Source organism: Panthera onca, chromosome X, assembly GCF_046562875.1.
Source record: "Panthera onca isolate mPanOnc1 chromosome X, mPanOnc1 haplotype 2, whole genome shotgun sequence".
Lineage (NCBI taxonomy): Eukaryota > Metazoa > Chordata > Mammalia > Carnivora > Felidae > Panthera > Panthera onca.
The window spans coordinates 27,062,420-27,085,635 of record NC_138357.1 but is presented as its reverse complement, the minus strand read 5'-3'; the positions used below and the strand labels follow the sequence as shown (position 1 = coordinate 27,085,635).

The following is a 23,216-nucleotide window of genomic DNA, read 5'->3' as shown; positions in this document are numbered from 1 at the left end:
ACGTCAGATACACTGGTTAATTACTTGCGATACAGCAATAATGATAGATGATTCTTAAAACCCAGTTTCATAGAAATTTGTGATGAAGAGGTCTCACTATGCTAGCACTAATTTGAAACCAGATTGTTGTGTCTGAAAAGAAATATACTAACATGGCCATCTCTAGGTGGTGGACTTACACCACCTTAATTTTACACTTAATTTTTTTCTTGCACTTTTCCAAGGTTTCTGCATCAAATAGGTGTTACATACATGTAATACATATACATAGCGTTGTGTGTGTGTGTATAGAGTATTAAAAAAAAGTATTAAAAACATTTTTAAAGAATTTTTTTAACGTTTTATTTATTTTTGAGACAGTGAGAGACAGAGCATGAACAGGGGAGGGTCAGAGAGAGGGAGACACAGAATCTGAAAACAGGCTCCAGGCTCTGAGCTGTCAGCACAGAGCCCGATGTGGGGCTCGAACTCACGGACCGAGAGATCATGACCTGAGCCGAAGTCGGCCGCTTAACCGACTGAGCCACCCAGGCGCCCCAGTATTAAAAAACATTTTAAAAGCCTCTTAAGTGCATAGAAATAGGCACTCTTGATCACGAAATGACAATTATTCTTGAGGGAAGCCTGGCAATGTGTATGAAAAGCCTTAAAAACATGTACGTCTCTCCCTTTGCATGAGATACCTAAACTAGGCAAATTCATAGAGACAGAAAGTATAATAGGGGGCTCAGGGAGGAGAAATAAGGAGTTGCTGTTTAATGGGTACAGATTTTCTCTTTGGGATGATGGAAACATTCTGGAAATGGACAATGGTGATGGTTGCACAACACTGTGAACGTACTTACTGCCACTGAATTGCACACTTACAGATGGTCAAAAGGTCAACTTCATTACGCATCTTTTACCACAATTAAAAAAAATTTTTTTAATGTTTATTTTTTTGGGGAGAGAGAGAGAGAGAGAGAGAGAGAGACAGAGTGCAAGCAGAGGAGGGGCAGAGAGAGAGAGGGAGACACAGAATCCGAAGCAGGCTACAGGCTCTGACCTGTTAGCACAGAGCCCAATGCAGGGCTCGAACCCACGGACCATGAGATCATGACCTGAGCCGAAGTCGGACACTTAACCGACTGAGCCACTCAGGCGCCCCTCTTTTACCACAATTTTCAAAAGTTCCATTGAATGACTGGAAACATCTATCAAACCATTCTCCTAGTATTGGACATTTAGGTCTTCCCCAAATTTGGAACAATTAAAAATAAGACTGTGATTTTAAAATTGTATATCCTTTGAAAATAAAAAAATGCTTACCACTTTGAGGATTCAAAATATGATGCTTATTCAATGACCAGCCTCCTAGGTTAGAAGCATCCATCTCAAAACCTTGTAAGATAACTGTCCTTTTCTCCCAGAGAATAAAGTCAGGACATGTTTCGTATTCGTATCCCACAGATACTGCAAACAAAAAGTTAATAACACGTTAGAAAATTTAAAAACATTTGCTTTGTTTTTACACAGGTTGATAATTCTGTGGATGTTGCATTTGCTATTGAATTCTGACTGGGGCTGAAATGCGCAAATGTCTTTAGCTAGCACAGTACAGCAGAACGTCTAGCATAGCACGGGGCGTCCAAGAGCGATCAGTCAGTGCCTACCGGATACATACATGGATGAGTGAGTGAATGAGTGCTGTCACTAGGTGTGTACCATATGTTTATGGACATTAAGCATTGGGCTTTTGGGTTGGCGGCCGTGTTGTAAAACTGAGGAAATAAGCTCTCTGAAGGCTTAAGCTCTGCTGATAACAATTTCTTTCTTTACCTTTCCAGGAGGGGTGCAGGGAGGGCTGCTTTCTTATCTCTCCAGAGTGCAAAATGCACTTAGGAAGCTGGTTTTGGAGTACTGGGTCACTTCTGCAACAACTGACGACACATGAGACTAATAAAATCGATTTGCCCCATTTATATTTTCTTTTGTGCTAACTGGCCTTTAGTTTGCCGAGAAGTCTTGAGTTTGCTTTGAGCGCTGCAAGTGTAAATTCCACCTTGTGCACATTATATTTTGGTTTCTGCATAGAGCTAACCAATGGGATATCACCCAACATTTGGCTTCAACTCTTAGGAAGCACAGATGTTGTGCATTAAACTTGGAACCCTGGAATGCCACTAAAATGGGAAGTGAGAAATGTGGTAGCAAGGATGCCTCTGCTCTGCTGCAATATGTCTAGCTCAAGTATACCAAATCCCAGCCATTTTCGCAGCTGGTAACCCTGCTTACCTGTTGCAACCCCAGATTTCTGATTCTTGAATTTAAAATGCTTTCTGTTCTTATAATGTTCTAAGCCTGAGAGTACTGGCTCATTACACTGCATACCCCGAAGCTGCTTCCCCCTTTCTGGCAGCTTAAAATATCCCTAGCTACTAGTCGACCATTGCTTTCCAGTTTCTGTCTCTACCTGACTCTTTAGATGCCCCTGGAGAACTCATTCCTTCTTTTGTCATTTAGTTATGAAAACTGGTAATGAAAGCATGTGCCAGAACCATAGGTCCTAAGATGAAAAACGAAAGCAAACTAGTTTTGGTTTTTGGAATTGGGTGAAGGGAAAAAATGGTAATTTTTGGTCAAACTGATTTATGTGTGTGTGTGTGTGTGTGTGTGTGTACGCGTGCATGTGCACGCGCGTGTATGTGAGCATAACACATAAGCCAAAAAGCCCTTATGATTATGAATATACAACTCTGTAACATTGTGGATCATCTGTGGCCAATTTTAAATCGTAGGCTGGTTTCTTTTTGTCCTTTTTGCCTTAATAGGGATCTTAAAGGGCCATCTTCAGAGGGTACGTGACCTATGCAGTCACACAGGGGCCCATGCTTTGAAGGGTCTCACACTTTGTTTAATGCTCTGCTGTCACTGTCTTGAAATCCTTAGTAATTTTTTAATACGAGACTCTGTATTTTCATTTAACAATGGGTCCTGTAAATTATGTAGCTGGTCCTGATAGGGATGCCCATCCACCAGCTGGTGAAGACTCACGGACTGCAAACTCATTTTATCGTTTGCCCTAACCAAGCATTATTAACAAGGGAGATCAATGGGGAGTGGGAAAGACTAATCATAAAACGGAAATAATTTCTAAATGGAAATTAGTTTGGGATCATCCTGTGTCAATGCTGCTCCCTATGAAGGTGGATGGAAACAGAATTTCAGTGATGAAAAGATCTCAAAGGCACTCTAGTTCAGGTTATAGTCATGGCACAAATCACTGCTCTCTACAATCTCCTCGATATCCTGTCATGGCCCCCAGAGCTTGCTAAAACAACTGTGGTAGAGTAGAAAGAGTTGGTTATGGAACTAGAGTCAGAAAAACTTTCAACTTTTGGGTCCGTCATTAACTAGCTGTTCGGTCTCAGGCAAGTTACTCTGCATCTCTGAGAGTCATTTTCTTCACTGGTCAAAGTCAGGGTGGAGGAGGATGGACTAGAACTGATGATTTTTTAGAACCTTTTGGGTCAGGGGGACTTTTATTATGAATTTGATAAAAGTTAAGAATCTTCTTCCTAGAAAAATTCAGATGCACACACAATTTTGTATATAATTCTAAGGCTTCACTGACCTCCTAAAATCCAAACAGAGATCTCACCTCAAAGACTTTTGCATCAGATAATTCTTATAGTGTCCCTGGAGCACTAACACTGTATGATTCCAAAGTGCATTCTTTCAAGATTGTGTTTGATCTGTTCAAGTTGGAGATTGCACCCAAAAGCCAAAGACAGCCCCGTATCTCATGATGGCAAAATCAGGTGGTGAGAAAGCACGCTTAGGGCCATGTTGGTGTGCGGAATAACACGGGTTCTGCTTCTCTTGCCAACATTTAAAAGTCTCGATTAATAAATAATCACAGCGACAATTACAAGTTCCCTGAAAGCCATCATCTCCTTCCCTACCATTGTCAGGATCTGCCTTTTGTACACTATAGGGTTGGTGAGCTCCCCTAGAATCCCTTCTCCAGAAGGTGACGATGCAGTTTGGCAAATAAGTAGCGTGCCCTGGTGACCTCCAATGGTGGTTTGCAGCCGGATTTTTCCCTCTCAGTGACAGTTAGAGATCCTCCTAACTCTGTGGCAGGAAATGCTTACATAAAGTATCAATTAAAGAGTTCTCAATGCAATGGTAATGAGACAGACTCTTTTTACCTCCTATCTGCTCTCCGAATTGCTCTCTAGTCCACAACAAAAAAGTGCATTGGCTGCCAACCCCGCAACGATATTACTTCCCCCCCCCCCCCCCAGTCATAGCAAATAGCAACAAGGCAGCTACTTAATAAGTTCTCTCTAATTTTTATTACATTTACTTTCTTGGGAGAAAGCTCTATGAGCTAATAAAGTTATAATTTATACTTAAGACTTGTCCAAAATTTCAACTAACTTTAATGAGATTGGCTGTGTGTCGGGGTATTTTTATACGTGGCTCCTTGCTCAGACTAACAAGGCAAGGTTTCCTTCTGACAGCAGCCCCCTTTAACATAATCCTGGAACTTGCAACCGGTTTATGAGAACACAGACATTCCACCCCACAGAGTCGAGTGACTCTCTAAACGCACGGGAAACTGGGAAATACAGTAGCAACCTGTCCTAGACTCGTCCCATCGAGGCAGACTGTGATACGCTAAATGCCTACTCTTTTTTATGGGATCAAATATAGGGGGAGAGAGGCTACTCAGGGACTGGCAATGGAAATGCTGAGCCCCGACATTACACTCTACCTGGTACTGTAACAGCTAGGTCTCAGCTCTAAGCAGAATGGACCACTGCCATTTCCCAGGGTAGCCTATTGCCTATCGCATCTGATCATCAACACAGCAGGGTACAGACCACCGATTTAGCATCTGGCACTCTGGAGCGGGGATTAGGAAGAACAGTGTAATAGAAAGGGCAAAATAATTATTCATCAATATTTCAGAGGAGCAGCAGAAGGCACACTGGTCTGCCAGTGAGCCAAGATAGGTGGAGAAGGGGGGCGCCTGGACCATACTTTCCAGGAGCTGCTAGAGTGGCCCCATGCTGGTATGTATGTATTGGGACGGCAGGTGAGGAAAGAGCCATTAATATAGCAGAATACTTTCTCTGAATGATGTGACCGCCTCCCTTGTGACACCCTTAATTCTGTCCGGATTTCTGTCTTTCTGTGTTCTGTCCCTCACCTCCACACAGAGATATTAATGGGATGTTTCTTAACCAAGAGTCATCGGTTGTCAAGATGGGACCGCTACTTTTGCAGCGGGCTCTGTCCTCTGGTCACAGGATTGCACCTTTGACTGCAATGTTTGTCATCTTGCAAATATTAAGACTGGCTGATAAAGAAAACTTTATTATACTGGTGTCTAAAGAGCGATTGCAGCTTGCCGCAAAGCCATTAGACATTGGAAAAAAGAACTGAAAGCTCATTCTACTTCTCCAAGCAGTAGCATATGTATGATGTGGGGACTGCAAGAGGGCTAAGGGCCCCTGTGCCCCTGACACCCAATTCAGTGACTGCGACATTCATCTATAAGGGCTGGGACGGGAGATTGACATTAAATAGGCAAGGCAAAAATGCTATGCAATGAAACTGATGTACAAAATATGACAAGATTAAGCAGATGATTTTCAACAGCTTCAGAAATCATAATGGCTGCATTTATAAAGGCGACACATAATTAAAAGTAGTCTGATAGTGGGAGAAACTCACATGTTCCCTCACAACCTCAGGGAACATCCTACAAAGAATTTCATGACATTTAAAAGGTAACTAATGGCAAGATAAAAACTTCCTTATCCAAAAGGAATCATTAACTACAACAATAAATATTTCCCATTCTTTTAAAATGGTAGATTAATGCAAGACAACAACAAAAACAACAAAGGACAAGAGACCTAAGGAACCAAATGAAAGCCACGGCAACAATAGACCAAGACTATACAGATACAGTGCTATCTATTGAGAACACATATGTGTTCTTAGAACTTCTACCTTTTCCTATCCTCTAGTGATTTATCATATGATAAGATGACCCCAGAAGCTCCTCAGTTTGACACATTGCCCAGTGGCCTGAAATGCTTTGTTGATCTATCTATTTTCCCTGGCTCACTAGGAGTGTCAGAATCAGGTGATGAATTTTTATCAACTGCTTTTTCAGCACTTATGGAAATATTCACATAGTTTTCTCTTGTAATCTATTAAGGTGGTGAATTATAGCAATAGACTTCCTACTGTTGAACCTTCTCTGTGGTCCTAAAAGAAACTCTATTTGGTTATAATGTATTATTTTTTAATGAATCACTGGATTTGCTTGGGTAATACTTAGGATCAGTATACCCTAGCAGTTTATAAAAAAATAGGGTTTAGACATGATAGTGTTAAAAGTGAGGTAGTTGAATACACAAAAATAAACTCAAAATGGATGAAAGACCCAGATGTGAGACAGGAAACCATCAAAATCCTAGAGGAGAAAATAGGCAACAACCTCTTCGACCTCAGTTGAGCAACTTCTTACTAGAGATGTCTCCGGAGGCAAGGGAAACAAAACCACAAATGAAGTATTGGGGCCTCATCAAGATAAAAATCTTCTGCACAGGGAAGGAAACAATCAGGAAAACTAAAAGGCAACTGACTGAATGGGAGAAGGTATTTGAAAATGACATATCAGATAAAGGGTTAGTATCCAAAATCTATAAAGAACCTATCAAACTCAACACCCAAAAACAAATAATGCAGTGAAGAAATGGGCAGAAGACAGGAATAGACACTGTTCCAAAGAAGACATCCAGATGGCTCATAGACACATGAAAAGATGCTCAACATCACTCATCATCAGGGAAATACAAATGAAAACTACAATGAGATACCACCTCACACCTGTCAGAATGGCTAAAATGAATAACTCAGAAACAACAGATGTTGGTGAGGATACAGAGAAAGGGGAACCCTTTTGCACTGCTGGTGGGAATGCAAACTGGTGCAGCCACTCTGGAAAATTATATGGAGGTTCCTCAAAAAAATAAAAATAGAACTACCCTACGACCCAGCAATTGCACTAACTAGATATTTATCCAAAGGATACAAAAATGCTGATTCGAAGAGGCACATGCACCCCGCTGTTTATAGCAGCACTTTCAACAATAGCCAAAGTATGGAAAGAACCCAAATGTCTATCAACCGATGAATGGATAAAGAAGATGTGGTATAATACAATGGAATACCACTCAGCGATCAAAACGAATGCAATCTGGCCATTTGCAACAATGTGGATGGAACTAGAGTGTATTGTGCTAAGTGAAATTAGTCAGGAAAAGACGAATACCACGTGATTTCACTCATATGTGGAATTTAAGAAACACGACAGATGAACGAAGGGGAAGGGAAGCAAAAGTAAGATAAAAACAGAGAAGGAGACAAACCATATGAAACTCAGATACACAGAACAAACTGAGGGCTGCTGACGGGGTGTTGGGTGGGGGGATGGAATCAATGGGTGATGGGCACTAGAGAGGACAGTTGTTGGGATGAGCACTGGGTGTTATATGTAAGTGATGAAGCACTAAATTCTACTACTGAAATCATTATTACACTACATGTTAACTAACTTGGATTTAAATTAAAAAAATAAAAATAAAAAAAATAAAAGTGAGGTATTTGGATGAATACAGGAGGAAAAGTAAAAAGCATCCAGCAGTGAGGCCGTCACACAACACTTTTGCCAAGAGGTCCTGTCCACTGAAATCTAATATTTGGAGATTTTTTTTTCCTGGCTGCTTTGTTCGAGCCTAGCTGTATACAAGTGAACCTGGAACCCGGATGACCTCAGTGCCTCCAAGGCAGGATGACATAGAGGCTCACACCCACATCTGCGAGTGCCTTTGTGCGCCCGGGCACTGCTCTCCTCTCCCTGGGCAGGCACGTCATCCCATTATACAGGCTAAGGGGTCTGCTTTAGTCTCTGTCCTTGTTCATTCGTTTGTTCAGTCATTCAACAAATATGCAATATTTAAAGGGTACCTCTCGTTGTCAGGAACTCAGGGTATGAGGATGAAGAAGACTGATTAAGACAGCACTTCCTCCTGCCCCTGGTCCCTCCCATGTGGAGCTCACATTCTAGTGGGAGGAAAAAATATAAAACAAGAATAACACACACAGACGCACACAGACACACACAGACACACAGACACACACACACACACACGGTGGTAAATGTTATGATGGGAAAATGAAGCGTATCAATAGTGAGCATAACAAGACAGTTTAAAGTAGAATGAAGAAGCAAGGAAAAGCCTCTTTATGCAGAAGGGGTTTCTCTTATGAAATACAGGGAAGAACATTCTAGAGAGACAGCAGTACGTGTGCAAGGCCTTGAGGCTTGGTATCTTTGGGGAGATTTAAAAAAGGCCAGGGTGGCTGGAGGGTTGGTTTCTCTGTAGCGCATCAAAAACAAATGAACAACCACCCCTTTCCCCCTCCCAGTGCAAAATAAAACAAAAGATTACTATCCTTTAGCAGTGCTTAGGCATTTTTCTTTGGAGAGGTTTTAGGAAATAGATTCACCTTGAAAATGGACTGGTTATCTTTTAAAACAACATGATTGATTAAAAGGGATACAATATTGTACTAGAAAGCAGGGGGCTGTTACTTAATGACTCAGCAAAGCTTCACTGAGCTGCTTGCTCTATGTGCCAGGCAGGTGATCTGCTAAGCACTGCAGACACAGTGGATATTATGCAGGGCAGGATAATCTGTCATGTGAGAGAGGCCAAACCCTGAAGGGCTCTGTACCTTTGGGAACTTTCATCCGTGGCCTCCTTAATAACCATCACAAAAATAATATCAACTTACATTTGCAGAGCACGCAACAGTTAAATACATTTTTGTGTAAATTACCTAATTTGACGACTCACAAAAACCTCTGAGGAAGATATATTTACTCCCATTTGATAGATGAGATGATAGAGTCAGAGAGGTAGAGTGACTAGTTCAAGGTCATCTGGCTAGTAAATGGCAGAACCAGAGCTAAACCCAGGGACTCATAAGCAAGTGCTCTTTCCTGCTATGCTAGATCACAGCTATTAAGGGAGAGACCCACAATTCAGAAGTGCTAAATAAATAACGTTTTATTTGCTCTGAATGAAAGAGATAAGGTTTTCAGGGAGGCCAGGGAGCAGCCTTGAAGGAGAAGTACCACGTATTCTGGTTGGCCAAAAACAGCACCCAGTTATGTTGTGGTCTTGATGTAATAATGAACAGCATTCCCTTTTACTCTCAGAAGTATCTTGGTTTCAATGATAAATTATACGGTCACACAATCTTGGAGAGATATCTCCGTAAATGCTCTGATATGGGTTGGTAGAGGGGGGTAGGAGGCAAGAATAATCATAAAGCCTGACTTGGAAAACAGGACAGATGGTTTGGAAAATCATTTAATTTTTCTGTCTCTTGACTATGTCCTCTTACCAATAGCTTTCAAATTCTTATGCCCGAAAGTCATTAAACTGTGACCCAGCATACACACGGGGAGATACACACACAGACATACACATACGTATAATCGAAACCAAGTCTTCCAAAATAATACTCTACTGAGAGCTTTACATTCTGATATTCTCTATTCTGCTCACTTTTGTTCTATTATAGTCCATTAAAAAATACTGGTTGACTCACCAAATGGATTTCACAATCTTACTAATGGGTGTGGCCAGCAGTTTGAAATGGGCACAGAGCACTTGGTTACCAGGGTATCTGGTCATTAAAAAACCCCGGTAGGCTCCGGGCACTCTTACTTTTGGAGGTCCTATCTCACATCTTATCAGCCATATTAAAATGGATACAACCGACAACGCATTCCCAGCATTAAAATATTTCATATGAAAGTGTGAAAACTGAGAAGCAGTTGACAAGCTGACACAATGTTTCATTTTGTAGACATTTATTTCAACATTTATTAATGCTGATTTTCTGGCTTTCTTTTCATATTTTGGTGCCAATATACTTATTTTTCAGGTTGCAAACATTTTTTGCAGGCCCTTGAAAAACTCATATCCTTGGTGCTACGCCTCTAAAGCTGAATGGATAAAACAGCCCTGCTCTCAGTTAACGATTATGAATTCATGAGTGGAGAGAGATGATGAAAGATTATTATCTCTGCTAGCTTCTTCGACAGAAAGCCACTGGGGCGTTGAATTGGGTACTCGGCAAGGTGGGTTGGTCAATTTAGTGAAGAGAGGCAGCAGTGAAAGGCATGCAGAACTCCGGACCGGGAGATCTGAGTTTGAGTCCCCACTCTGTGGAAGACTCTAGGCAAGTCACTTGCTCTTTTCCAACCTCAGTTTCCCCCTCTGTAAAACGAAGATCATATTCGTCGCGCCATGACGACCAGGCAGGAATGTTATAAGGATTAAAATGAGATAACGTATGTGAAAGTACTTCGCAAATTGTAAAGCACTACCCATTTATTATTAAAATATTCAGTGGATGCTATTTTTGTGGCTGTAGGTTTTACTGAAAGGAAATTTATGAACACTAAAGCATCGTTCTCAGGGATGTTTTGTGTGCACAAAGCAACCGTAGCTTAGCACCTATTACTATTAATGTTCCCTTGTTTGTCTCGAACACAATTTAGATGGACTCCTGTGCACCGTGAACCTTTAGGAAGTCTAGTTCTCCCTGAAACGCCACTCTTTCTTGGCAAACTACTGTACTAAATAATTATGCAATTGTTGTTGCCAATAGCCTTGAAAAAAAAATGGAATTGTTTATAGCAGTGCTACTAAAGGCGATGGCTGATTTCCTGAACTTCCAGGACTCCAAACCGCTACAATTTAATTTAATTAAAATGAAGACCACGCAGAATGCATTATTACATATTGATAATGTATGCGGACCCAGGCAGACATAGGGAATTATTTTGACAAAATTCATATAATGGATGCAGATCAGGGCCCCTGAACAAGCCAGTTTGTCAAATTAAATAAGCCATCTCTAGAATTTTAACAGCACTGTGAACTTAACAACAATGATTTTTTTTCATTGTTTTGCGAGCAGCAGAGTTGGGAAAGAAACTAAATAATATACGATGATTTCCAGACATCATACCTTATTTAGAGCTAGAGAATCAAGTACTAGGGCCAAATTATTTCAAATGCACAGATGGAGTTTTTTAGCAGGGGAGTCTTGTCTGTGGATCAGACAACAAAATCTTTAAGCCGGATGAACTAGTGATTCTGGTTTTTGTACTGCAACCCTGGGGGTGACTTTACTCTTCTTCGACTTGATCAATATTGTACTGGGATTAATCAATCTTATCAGTTGCCATTGATACTTCGCCAAGGAAATAGTTCACACAATCTCTGCTGGTAATTTATTCACTCTGGTATTATCCCCACTGCTTGCAAAATGGGTTTCATTGCAAAAAATGGTGGGATGCTCTAGGGTCTCAAGCACTCCTGTTCTCACTGTGGCTGTCCCTCAACCCTCTGTTCTTCTTTTGAGACACTCTGGCCCTGAGAGATGACACCGATTCCCTGCAGCTGAGCTATGTGGGAAACAAGAGTCCCACATTTCAAACTAGGCGGGCATTTCAATGTAGATACTGAGCATCCCTTCAAATTCGGCCTGTTTAAAGCTGATCTCCTCTTTCTCCATCACCCAGAAATGGGGGGAGGGAGGGAACAGAAGTTCATATTGAACTGGCATGAAGAGAAAGAAGGGTGGGAGAATCTTCTAGCCACAGTTTTAACCAAAATCCTTGCTAGAACTGGGACTGTATGAATATTGGTCAAGGTTTGTTTCCTATTACTAGTGTAACCAATTAGCATAAGCTTAAAGGCTTCAAACAAGACAAATTTCTTATCTCACAGTTAAGAAGGTAAGATGTCTGAAATGGTTCTCACTGAGCTAAAATCAGGGTGTCTGAAGTCTTCATTCATTCTGGAGGCTCTAAGGCAGAATCCATCACCCTGCCTCTTCTAGCTTCTAGAGGCCACCAATATTCTTTGTTTCTTGACTCCCTTTCCCCATCTTCAAAGCCAGCAATATTTCATCCTGCTGTGCCTTTCTTCTCTGGTTATACCTTCCCCTAACTCTGACCTCCCCTTCTGACTCCATCTTCCACTTTTGATTTTTTTTTTTATTTTTGAGAGACAGAGCAAGAGAGCAAGAGAGTGAGAGCGAGAGAGAGAGAGAACATTAGTGGGGGAGGGGTAGAGAGAGAGAGAGTCAGAGGATTTGAAGTAGGCTCTGTGCTGATAGCAGTGAGCCCGATGTGGGGCTTGAACTCACAAACCGCGAGATCATGACCTGAGCCAACGTCAGACGCTCAACTGACTGAGCCACCCAGGCGCCCCACGATCTTCCACTTTTAAGGACACTTGTGATGCCACTGGGCTCACCTGGATAATCCAGGATAATCATCTCATCTCAAGGTCAGCTGATAAGCAACCTTAATTCCATTTGTAACCTGAATTCTCTTTTGCCATGTAACAGAATATATTCACAGACTCCAGGGCTGAACGTCTTTGGGGGTGGTGGTCATTATTCTGCCTACCAAAAGACTGGACTAGGATCTCTAAATCCAAAGCAAATCCGAGAAGTGTCATATTAACCATATTAGCCATTGTTAGTATCCGGTGCAAAATTTAGTCCATTTCTTCTCACGTTAGTTAAGCGATTATAAAATTTGGGCAGGAGTACAACTAAACGTTTTCTTCGTTGTTTGTTTAGATTCAGTCATCTCTATTAAGGTATGAGCTCAGTGGTCACATACTTGATCACTTTGTCTCCATTCATATATGACCTGAACTGTTTATTGTCTGTTGTGTTCTTAAGGTGCTCACAATCTATCTGCAGAGAATCAAATTTCTCAAACTTCATTCTACCATCTGCTCTAATGTTTTTACCACTGTCAAGAAATTCTCTTAGTCTCCATGGACATGGAAATGGATACTAGGTAGGAAATAAAATCCCCTTAACCATTATCAGGGGCATTTCCTACAAGGTAAATAATCCATAGTCCATCTTACGCCCTACACTTGAAATTATTTTGACCATTTCTCTTGAGATCTTTGCCAGTTTTCTTTCTAAAAAATATGCTCTTTAAGTGCACATAAAATACCACGAGGAACACTTTTTTCCTCTCTCTTTGGATATTTCTGAGTCGATCAATTTTCTCTTGCTTTTATTACTTTTATTAGCCTTAAAAATGAACCAACAACATCTATTTGAGCATTTTAATTAAGGCCATTTTATAGCCACAATGCTTCAGGAAGCTTTGACCAGGAACAGGATTGCAGAAATAGAAAGTAAACCAACACCTGTCGGCAAACAGTAGGAATGGGATCTTCATCACTGCTGTGTATACTAGAAAGTCTCTGCTTTTCTTTGTGTTTTAGTTGTTTATTCAATAATCCATGGGCATACCAGAAGCTAAGTCATTAAGACTGCTTAACTCCAACAAGGAAGAAAATTGTAGAATCTTTAGCACTGGAGGTATTTAAAAGAACGAGAAGTAACACATTTTATGCATAAAGTAAGGTTGATAGAATGGTGCAGATACCGTAGAACACAGTTTGGTGGTTTCTCAACAAGTCAAACACGGAATTACCGTATGATTCAACAGTCTTACCCCTAGGTATATTCCCCAAAGAAATGAAAACAGATATTATATTTGAATGTGCATAGCAGCACAAGATGTGGTGTAGCCATGCAATGGAATATTACTCAGTCGTAGCAAAGAATGAAGTACTCACAGGCTTGGACGTGAATGAGCTTTGGAAACATTATGCCAAGAGAAAGAAGCCAGATGTGAAAGACTACATATCGTATGATTGCATTTGTTTGAAATGTTCAAAAGAGGTAGATACATAGACAGAAAGGAGATTGGTAGTTGCCAGGGCCTAGAAGGGAGAGTGACTGCTAGTTTGTGTGGGGTGCTACTTTGTGGGGCTGATGATGAAAATGTTCTGGAATTAGACATTGGTAATCGTTGTGCAACACTGCGAAAATACTAAAAGTCACTCAAATGTATACTTCACGTGGGTGAAGTTTGTGGTACGCGAATTACATCTTAATAAAACCGTTATTTAAAAGAGTAAGTTTAGGGGCGCCTGGATGGCGCAGTCAGTTAAGTGTCCAGCTCTTGATTTTGGCTCAGGTCATGATCTCACAGTTCCTGACTTCGAGCCCCGTATTGCTGACAGTGCAGAGACTGCTTGGGATTCTTTCTCTCTGCTCCTCCCCCACTCATGCGTGCATGTGCTCTCACTCTCTCAAAGTAAATAAATAAACTTTAAAAAAAAGAGAGAGAAAATTAAAAAGTAAGGTTGAACTGCATTTATGTGAACCCTGGCAAGAAATGACTGCTATATATTGTCCTGGTCAGCTCTTCATGAGTGAGTGTACTGGGTAAATTGCTAGGTATCACAACTTAAGAAGAAAGTAAAAACAAACAAAAAAGTCAATGACCTAGCAGGGGTTCTGTGGAAGGTAATAAGGAATGGGAAAACAAAGCCCTATGGAGAAAAGTTAGAGGAATTTTGGGTTATTCTAGAGAAGCAAAGGCTTTAGGATAGTATCCTCGAGAGAACATGAGGTTCAAGTATGCACTGGTCAAGGTCCCAGCAGGAATCACATATCACACTCAAGTGTTTGCGCAGAGAGTCAGATGAAGGCACTATTTACAGCTGCACAACGAGGAGCTGGGTTAAGGGAATCCATCAGGGATGCTGATCCACTCAGGGACTGACAACACTGAGAAGGCTTCTGGGTTTGCAGGGGCAAAGGGAGGGAATGGCGATACGGAAGACCAGAGGGCTTGGGGATGTGGAGGAGGGGCAACTGGATAGGAGCTGCCATCTTCTAGTTGCTGCCAGAATTGCAATGAGGCAGGGAGAAGGGTAAATACCCTGACCTCCTTCTTCCATTCTGCGGTCTCCAGATGGTACCACCTATTGACCAAATGGGAAGCCAGAGAGCAAAGGAGCCCAGGCAATGCGGTCCATAGAAGCCAGCTTCTCATAGCACAGAGAAGGGCAGGGAAGAGATTGTGTGCGTGCGTGTGTGTGTGTGTGTGTGTGTGTGTGTGTGTGGCAAGGAGGGAAACTGGAGAGTAACTGAGTGCTTGCCTGCTGTATACCCAGTTCCCTACTTAGAGAAGCCGAGACAGCAAGTACCTGCGTCGGCCCCATGCTTTATACCTTGCGATCCCAATACCCCGGCCACAGCAGAACTGAAAAGCCAATATCAGAGCAGAATATTTGTTGAGTGCTTACCATGTGTGAAGCATTTTACATTACTTATCTCATTTAATCCTCATATTATTATAACCTGTGAGTAGCAGTCACCTTATGATACTCATTTGATAGATGGAGAAACTCTGGCACCTGGAGATTAACTAATGGACCCAATGTTTCATAGCTAGTAAGTAGAGAACTGATGACTTGAACCCAGGGAAGGAGTCTGGCTCCAGACTTGTTCTCTTAATCACTACACTCACTGAAATAAGAATTAAGCAGGACTCCATAGCTGGCCAGCAATCGTGATGGTAGTTAGCCTAACGGTAGAGGTCTGCTTAGGGTGTTTGTTGTATGGTGACTGGCCGACACAATCTGATATTGTTTGTAAGAGGAGTCTGAATGCAAGATACAGAGCAAGTCAGTAGACTGTGGAGTTTGAAGAGCTGAAAGAAAGGGAGGGTAGTTAATATGGCAGGAGAAGTGATGAGCTCAGGCATCAGTATAGCTGAGTCACCAAGGAGGGAGGCAGTGGCCTCTTGCTACAGAGAGGGACAACTGGAGCTGTTTGACAAAACAGATGCTGGCTTTCTAGAACTACGATGTATCTTCAGCAAGGCTGCAGTTTGCTAGTGCTTTTTCTTGTTCTTTCTTACTTTCCCACGTCTTTACAGGAACTGCCCGCTGAGGAAATCTGAACCACTCTATGTTTCTTGCATTCTAATACGGTCCAACAGAGGGGAGTTAATTATTTAAGTATATGAGGTTCTCTTGGGCAAGGATTCCCCTCACCCCCGCTATTAGTTTTCCTCTGGAAAGAAAGGGAGGAAATTGATACACTATAGTCTAAAAGATGTATGGGAGTGGTTCTATGATAGACCCTTCCAAGGGAGGATATGAAAATATCTCCTCTGGAGAACTTTAAAAATAGTCTTCTCATCTGTCCAAGGGTGGTTTCCACGAGATATTGCCTGAAGACACAAGAATCAATGGCTCCCGACTGTGACTCCACAGACCTGTGTCAGGTTCCTTTAGGAAGTTTTCACTGTCTTCCTCAGAGTGAAAAATAAAGACATTGCTGTCTGTCTATCTCTCTCTCTCATCCCGAGCATCAGTATTAGACTGCTAACTGTCATTTTTAAAGATAGAATATTCCCTTTCTTGATGTTAAGATATCCCTCTCCTTTATGAAATTATGGTAGTGGTAGGTAGATTGTAGTGGCTTCTTTTCTTTCTTTTTAAAAATATTCTTGGGGCGCCTGGGTGGCTCAGTCGGTTGAGCGTCCGACTTCGGCTCAGGTCACGATCTCGCGGTCCGTGAGTTCGAGCCCCGCGTCGGGCTCTGAGCTGATGGCTCAGAGCCTGGAGCCTGCTTCCGATTCTGTGTCTCCCTCTCTCTCTGCCCCTCCCCCGTTCATGCTCTGTCTCTCTCTGTCTCAAAAATAAATAAATGTTAAAAAAAAATAAAAAAAAATACTCTTACTTGGCAAAATCAGAAGTTGGCAAATCTGTTTCAGTCTAATTTTTTCAAATGTTGTTCGTCCGACGGGTGCCTGGGTGGCTCAGTTGGTTAAGCGTCTGACTTCAGCTCAGGTCATGATCTCACAGTTCGTGAGTTTGAGCCCTGTGTCAGGCTCTGTGCTGACAGTTCAGAGCCTAGAGCCTGCTTCACGTTCTGTGTCTCCCTCTCTCTCTCTGCCCCTCCACTGCTCATGTTCTCTCTCTCTCTCTCTCTTTCTCATAAATAAATAAGCATTAAAAAAAAATGTCGTTTGTCCGAGAATTAAGTAGCTGAAAACCATAGGCTCAGAGGACCTCTTAAAGTCCCTACAAAATTCTAGGTTTTAAAGCCCTGAAATAGAAAATCAAAAGGACTAGGAAGGTAAGATGATTTTTTTTTAAATGTAACCTACTGAAGTAACAAGTTAATGGAGTCTAACTATCTTAGACATAAGAGACAATACGTGGAGATGCCTAGAAGTTAAAATTTTGTAGTTTCTAAGTGGAAATGACAGTCTAAATGTCAAATCCAAAAACATGGCCTAAAGAACGCCACACCAAAGGTCACAGTTAGAAGGCAATATTCAGCTCTGGAGACAGTTACAAGTCAGATAGTGTGTGATTCCACGGGTACATAAGCCATCAGGAAAGGAGAACTGAACTAGTTTTGAAGCAAAAATGTGTCAAAAGGGAACTCTAAATAGGCCCAAAGAGAGGGTTTGAGTGAAAAAAACGCTTTAGATCCTTTAAATAAAAGACAGTCGTCATTTGTCCATATATAATTATTCCACATGTAAATGAATACGCAACTAGTATTTACGGTGTTGTGCAACACAATGCTGCTATTCATACGGAATTAGTTCAACATACCCAAAGCCTCTGCCAGGCCCCAAACCTTCTGTCCGTAGATGTCGGTCTTGTTCCAGGCAAACGTGTAGATGAGATTAACTGCGGCAGGAAACCACTTCTGTGTGAGTCGCCCTTCCACGGCTACCGTGAGATGGACTTTTATCATTCCCACGGGAATGGTTGAATGTGTCAGAAGGATCCGAAGCAGGGTTTTATAGCCGGGGGTGCGGCTGCTCAGGTAACTCAGCCTCACAAAGCTGGAAGGAATGGGGATCTCCTCTTGCACCACCTGAGAGAAAAAAAGGCAGATTGGCTCCTGTCACTGGCCACAGGTAGACAAGGATGATTTCTTCTCTTGGAAACACACCAAAGGAGAGAGTTTAAAGGGATCTGTGGATGTCAAGGCAAGAATCTGTGAGGCCGTGTGACCACGGGTTTCGAATTTTGCACTGAGTCTGCGTGGGGACAAGACATCCAAGCAACCCTGACGACTGCTCTCCTTTTTTTCCCTGCCAGGAACGACTGTGATAAGAACAATTTTGGTTTTTCCACAGTGTTCCAAAAATTGCTTAGAAGGAGTTGGAAAAGATCACACTGCTGAATGTCAAGCATTTCAGTGCTGTGGGCTCCATTAAGGGGTCTTTTTCTTATATACACACACACACAAAATCTTGTTTGGTGTGTTAAGTCATATATCACAAAACCACTGCTGTAATCCTTATTCAGGCCAGGCTCTCTAGGAGGAAGGACTCCAGAAACAGGCTCAGCAAAGTGATATTTTATGACAGAGATTATGGTTTCCCCAGAATTAATCTTTACTGATGCCATCAAACTTGTCTTCTTTGGACCTTTGGAATGACCTTGAGGGCCAAATTTTTAATCAAATTTCGCTTACATATTTCTCTGTGCTTGGATATACCAAGAGCTGGGAACAAGTTTTTCAAAGTTGGCACCTATGACTGAGAAGCAAATAACTCCCATTACTCCTGTGCAAATTTTATACTAAACATTGGTCCCAGAATGAAAATAGCACTTGGCTTCTTTCATTAATTGCTATTACTTATTTGTTTATCAGCACAGATGGAGTTAAACAACCAAAAGTGGTCACTAAAACTCAATCTGGTGTTCTATGACTTTCAACTTTCAAAACCCAGTTGAAGAAAGAGCCTATTCGATACACTTAAGGTGACAAGAATTGTGTAGATATTTCTGTGCCCTCGTTCACGTTTAGCTCAGAACCTTGTCCCTTTTTCCTTTTCTAAACCAGTGCACATAGTAGACCTGGTTGTTAAACCCACGGTATCTCACATTGTCCAGGATTTCTGCTCATTCTTCCTCTGAGAACACAAACCCCTTTTGTCTATTCTTGGCCTGATTTTTCTTCCTCTACATTAGCTATTTGATACCAGAGCGGTCTAATGGCTCTGACTTCTTAGATGGTGGCAGAAGTACAATAGTGAAGGCTAGGGTGACGCTTACCACTTTAGCATTTCATTTCCCTATGGAAATGTGCAATCGTAGATCAATCTAAAAACTTTGGTGCTGAAAGAGACCCACGCTTCCTAATGACAAGTATACAGAAATTGGTGTACCAGTCCAATGCACTCATTGAATAGAGTCTTGTTGGGGCACCTGGGTGGTTCGGTCGGTCAAGTGTCTGAATTCACCTCAGGTCATGATCTCGTGGTTCGTGAGTTCAAGCCCCATGTCGTGCTCTCTGCTGTCAGCACAGAGCCTGCTTCGGATCCTCTGTCTCCCTCTTTCTCTGCCCCTCCCCTGCTTGTACTCTCTGTCTCTCTGAAAATAAATAAACTTAAAAAAATTAGAAAAAAAAAGAATATGGTGTTGTTTTTGCTTCCTTTCCAAGGGAAAAAAATGGAAAAGACAGGAGGGACAACTCACTGGACACCTTTTCCTGTACAGCAGTATTTTCTAGGAGCTTTTCACAAGTGGTATCCTCTGGGCACTGCTAATAGCTGCTGGGAATATTGTGATGGAAGAAAAACCAAGTCAACCTTGGAATGTCCATTTACTTCCTCTTGAGTATACTTCTTGAATTCTGGATCTGTATGACTTATGGGTCCATTTTGGGGGCTTCTGGATTTAACTATCATTATAATGTTTCTACAATGTGATGAGAAAACTATACTAGAGATGTTTGAATGGCTTACTATCGAGATGAAAACATGGAATACTCAATAAAGAAAAATTATCAGGTACTATAAAATATAAAGGTACAAGAATATGTCTCCCTCTGGGCTATAAAGCTTGAACACTCAAAAGCAAAGCTTTAAACAAAACCCACAAGCTTGAAAACTACCTTTACCAAACACAGCCAAACAAGAGGAGCTGTCATGACTATTAAGAACAATGGCAATGGATACAAACTGGACAATGGAAGAAAACTAGATTTCTTAAGGAGCTTTAATTTCAGAACCACAAACGGTCCTACCTCATTGATTATACCGTTGTCACTATTGAGCTATCCAGCTAGCTTTGTTCTTTAGAGCACAGTGTTCATTAGGTCAAGGTTTGGGGTTTAATTCTCACGACAGCTAGTTCACCTTGCTTTGTTCTATAGCCACAGATAGCACCCTGTAGTGCTGGCCAACCACCCTGCAAATGTGTGCCAGAGAGATTCCATTTGAAAGCTTCTCTTGACAAATGGAGGGCAGTTCATTACAGGGCTGGCCAGAGTACCAGGAAAAGGAATCTAGCCATTATATGTTGCTGACCACCCCACGATACTATGATTTTATACATTCGAAGGCCGATGTACCCACCTGCAGCTCAGGAACAATAGTTCCCCTCTCTGGACAGGACCCTCCAAATGATGTGAGTGGTGACGGAAGCACAATAGGGTTTGGGCTAATAAAGTTGGAGATGTCGCAGGATGGTGGGTCTGATACAACTCTCTGCATGATAACTTTCTCTACCACAATAAACTGATTCCAAGGCAGCCAGAGTGTCCTCTTCTCAGACAGGAAAGGTGAGCGGTCAAAGATTAAGATGACAGAAATACCTCCAACGGCTACGAGGTCAAAGCTGAGAAGGAAAAATATATGACAGTTTCAATCAAATGAACAACCAAAATAAAATTCAAGTTAAAATAATAAGTAATTTTAGTGCACTTTCCTTCCTTTGGGACTCAACTACATCCATTCGTATTTCTATTTTGTAAATTCCCTCTACCTAAATGTATGGATGGCTTCTTTTCACTATCTAGGAGATTTCTGAGAAAAAACTCCGTATCACCAGTTGATATTCACCCCAAATTTGTAAGCCAATTTTAATACTACCTGAGACAAAATCACTGCACGGATTTCTGCAAAGCCGTGTCTTACATCACTGCTCCCCCTTTGTGCTAGAGATAACAGAAAGATGACCATTTAACATCCAGCAGCATCTTTAATATGATGCATTATTCATCTTCAAGAAAAAAAATCCTATAATGTAACTCAGGAAAAGTAAAGAGCCAAAAGGTTAACGACCTTGTTCAGAGTCACAAACATAGTGTCAGAAATCTGGTGGTGTCTTTTGAGATGGCATTTACGAAACCTGTTCAGTAAAATTTGCTTGAACAATACCATGCCTGAACCCTCCACATCTGGCTACCCACTTCGGCTCCTGATTCTACTCGAACTCTACATTTAGGATTTCTGGTGCTGTCTAGAATGCCTCTTGGTTTCCTTTTGCAAGACAGCCTGTAATGGACCCTATCCATCTCCGCTGACAACACCTTCCATATCTCTGACAAAGCAAGACTACCTCTCCTGTAAGCCAATTCTGTCCATCACTTGATGTGGTATCTGACATTACTCTTGCATTGGAGCATAACAGACTCAGATTCCAGTTCATTCTGCACTAGATGATCCTACCTTACTTCTCTTGTAAGTATAATGATATCTTTGAGATAATGTACTTGGAAGCATTCGAAAAGCATAAAATACTCTGTAAAAGTAAGCTAATGATAAATTATTACCATTATCTCATAAAAATGGATAAAGGGCAATGAGTTGCTCCTTAATATTCAAAGCAACTTAAAACCACAGTAGAGAGATGTAAGCGATTCCCTGCATTAAAAAAGATCTTTCTGTAAAACATTTTTTCAATGATAGAATGCCCTGATAGGGACTCAGACTTAATTATGGATAGCTTACTACTCCCTTCATATGACATTTATTATATTTATTATAGCATTGCCAATCATGTCTTGTTGCAGAAATCTTCCAGATAAAGATAAATGGACAGTAACAAAGGATGGCTAATACTGTATTTTGTATTGTTACTATTTCAGTCGAGTAGCTGTAATACTGAGGCAGTTTCCAAAAAGAGGATTTGAAGAACTACAATAGCTATAGAAAATAATCTAGGTTTGAACTAAAAAAGGAAAACCAAAATGGCTTATGAGTTAAGACAGAGAGGCTGAATTCATAATACAGAAGCAGTTTAAGGCAAGTACAGTGGGGAAAATCCCACACTAGTGGTCAAGAGACCTTTCCTCTAGTTCACATTCTATGTTGATTTACCTCCATGTCCTTGGGCAACTTTGCTTTGCCCAAACCTTGGCTCTTGCATCTTTAAAACTAAAGTGGTTATTTATTTGAAAACAAAAACAAACGCAAACACACACACACACACACACACACACACACACACACACACAAATAAACATCCAAACAAAAACATGTGTACCTGAGAATTATTCTTTACTTCTAGAAAGATTAAGCAGACAGGGCAGGTTTCTTGTTTTGTAGAAATAATGAGGTTTTGGCTTCATACACACCTGGGTCTGAATCCCAGCTCTGCCATGTTAACTTTGTGTGTATGGACTAGTTATTTAACCTCCATGGATTTCTCTTTCTTCATTAGTAAAATGGGGCTGATATGATCTATCACCCAGCTACTACTGTAAACAAGTGAATAAGGTAAAGACTTAAGGGTCAAGCACACAGCAGAGACTCAACAAATGTTAACTTTCTTCTCAAATCAGATCCATTGCCTTATTACATTTACAGATGTTTTCTCTTTCAGTTCAAATGAACTCTAGGCCAGCTTTTGATTATTTCCATATGTGGATACTGATTTTTCTTAAAGTTTATTTATTTACTTTTGAGAGGGCGGGAAGGGACGGGGGGGGGGGGGGGGGTGGGGTGGGGTGGGGTGGGGTGTGGTCAGAGGATATGAAGTGGGCTCTGTGCTGACAGCAGAGAGCCAGATGCACGGCTCGATCTCACGAACCACGAGACCTTAGCCGAAGTCGGAAGCTTAACCAACTGAGCCACCCAGGTGCACTAGCAGATGCTGATTTTTAAGTTCTTCTGGGGACTTCCCCTAGGCTTCCTGTGATGGTTTAGTTTTATACGTCAAGTTGGGCAACAGCACCCACCTAATCAGACACTAATCTAGGTGTTGCTGTTGAGGTACTTTGTAGATGTGGTTAATATCTACACTTGGTTGACATTATGTAAAAGATATTACCCTTGATAATATGGGAGGGCCTCATCCAATTAGTTGAAAGACGTTTAGAGCAAAACTGAAGTTTCTCTGAGGAAGAAGGAGTTGTTTCAAGACTGCAGAGAAAGCGTCAACTCCTTCCCAAGAGATTTCAGCCTA

The 23,216-nt window shown here is 41.4% G+C and overlaps 1 protein-coding gene across 1 annotated transcript in view; it reads right to left on the bottom strand.

Moving 5' to 3' along the window:
- Positions 1–23,216, bottom strand: part of TENM1 (teneurin transmembrane protein 1) — a 790,868-nt gene that overhangs the window by 127,264 nt on the left and 640,388 nt on the right. The window contains exons 19-21 of the mRNA XM_081792970.1: positions 20,384–20,645; positions 17,622–17,889; positions 1,309–1,452 (exon numbers count right to left, since the gene is read on the bottom strand). Coding sequence (XP_081649096.1) covers positions 1,309–1,452; positions 17,622–17,889; positions 20,384–20,645 — 674 coding nt within the window. The remainder of the gene's footprint in view (positions 1–1,308; positions 1,453–17,621; positions 17,890–20,383; positions 20,646–23,216) is intronic.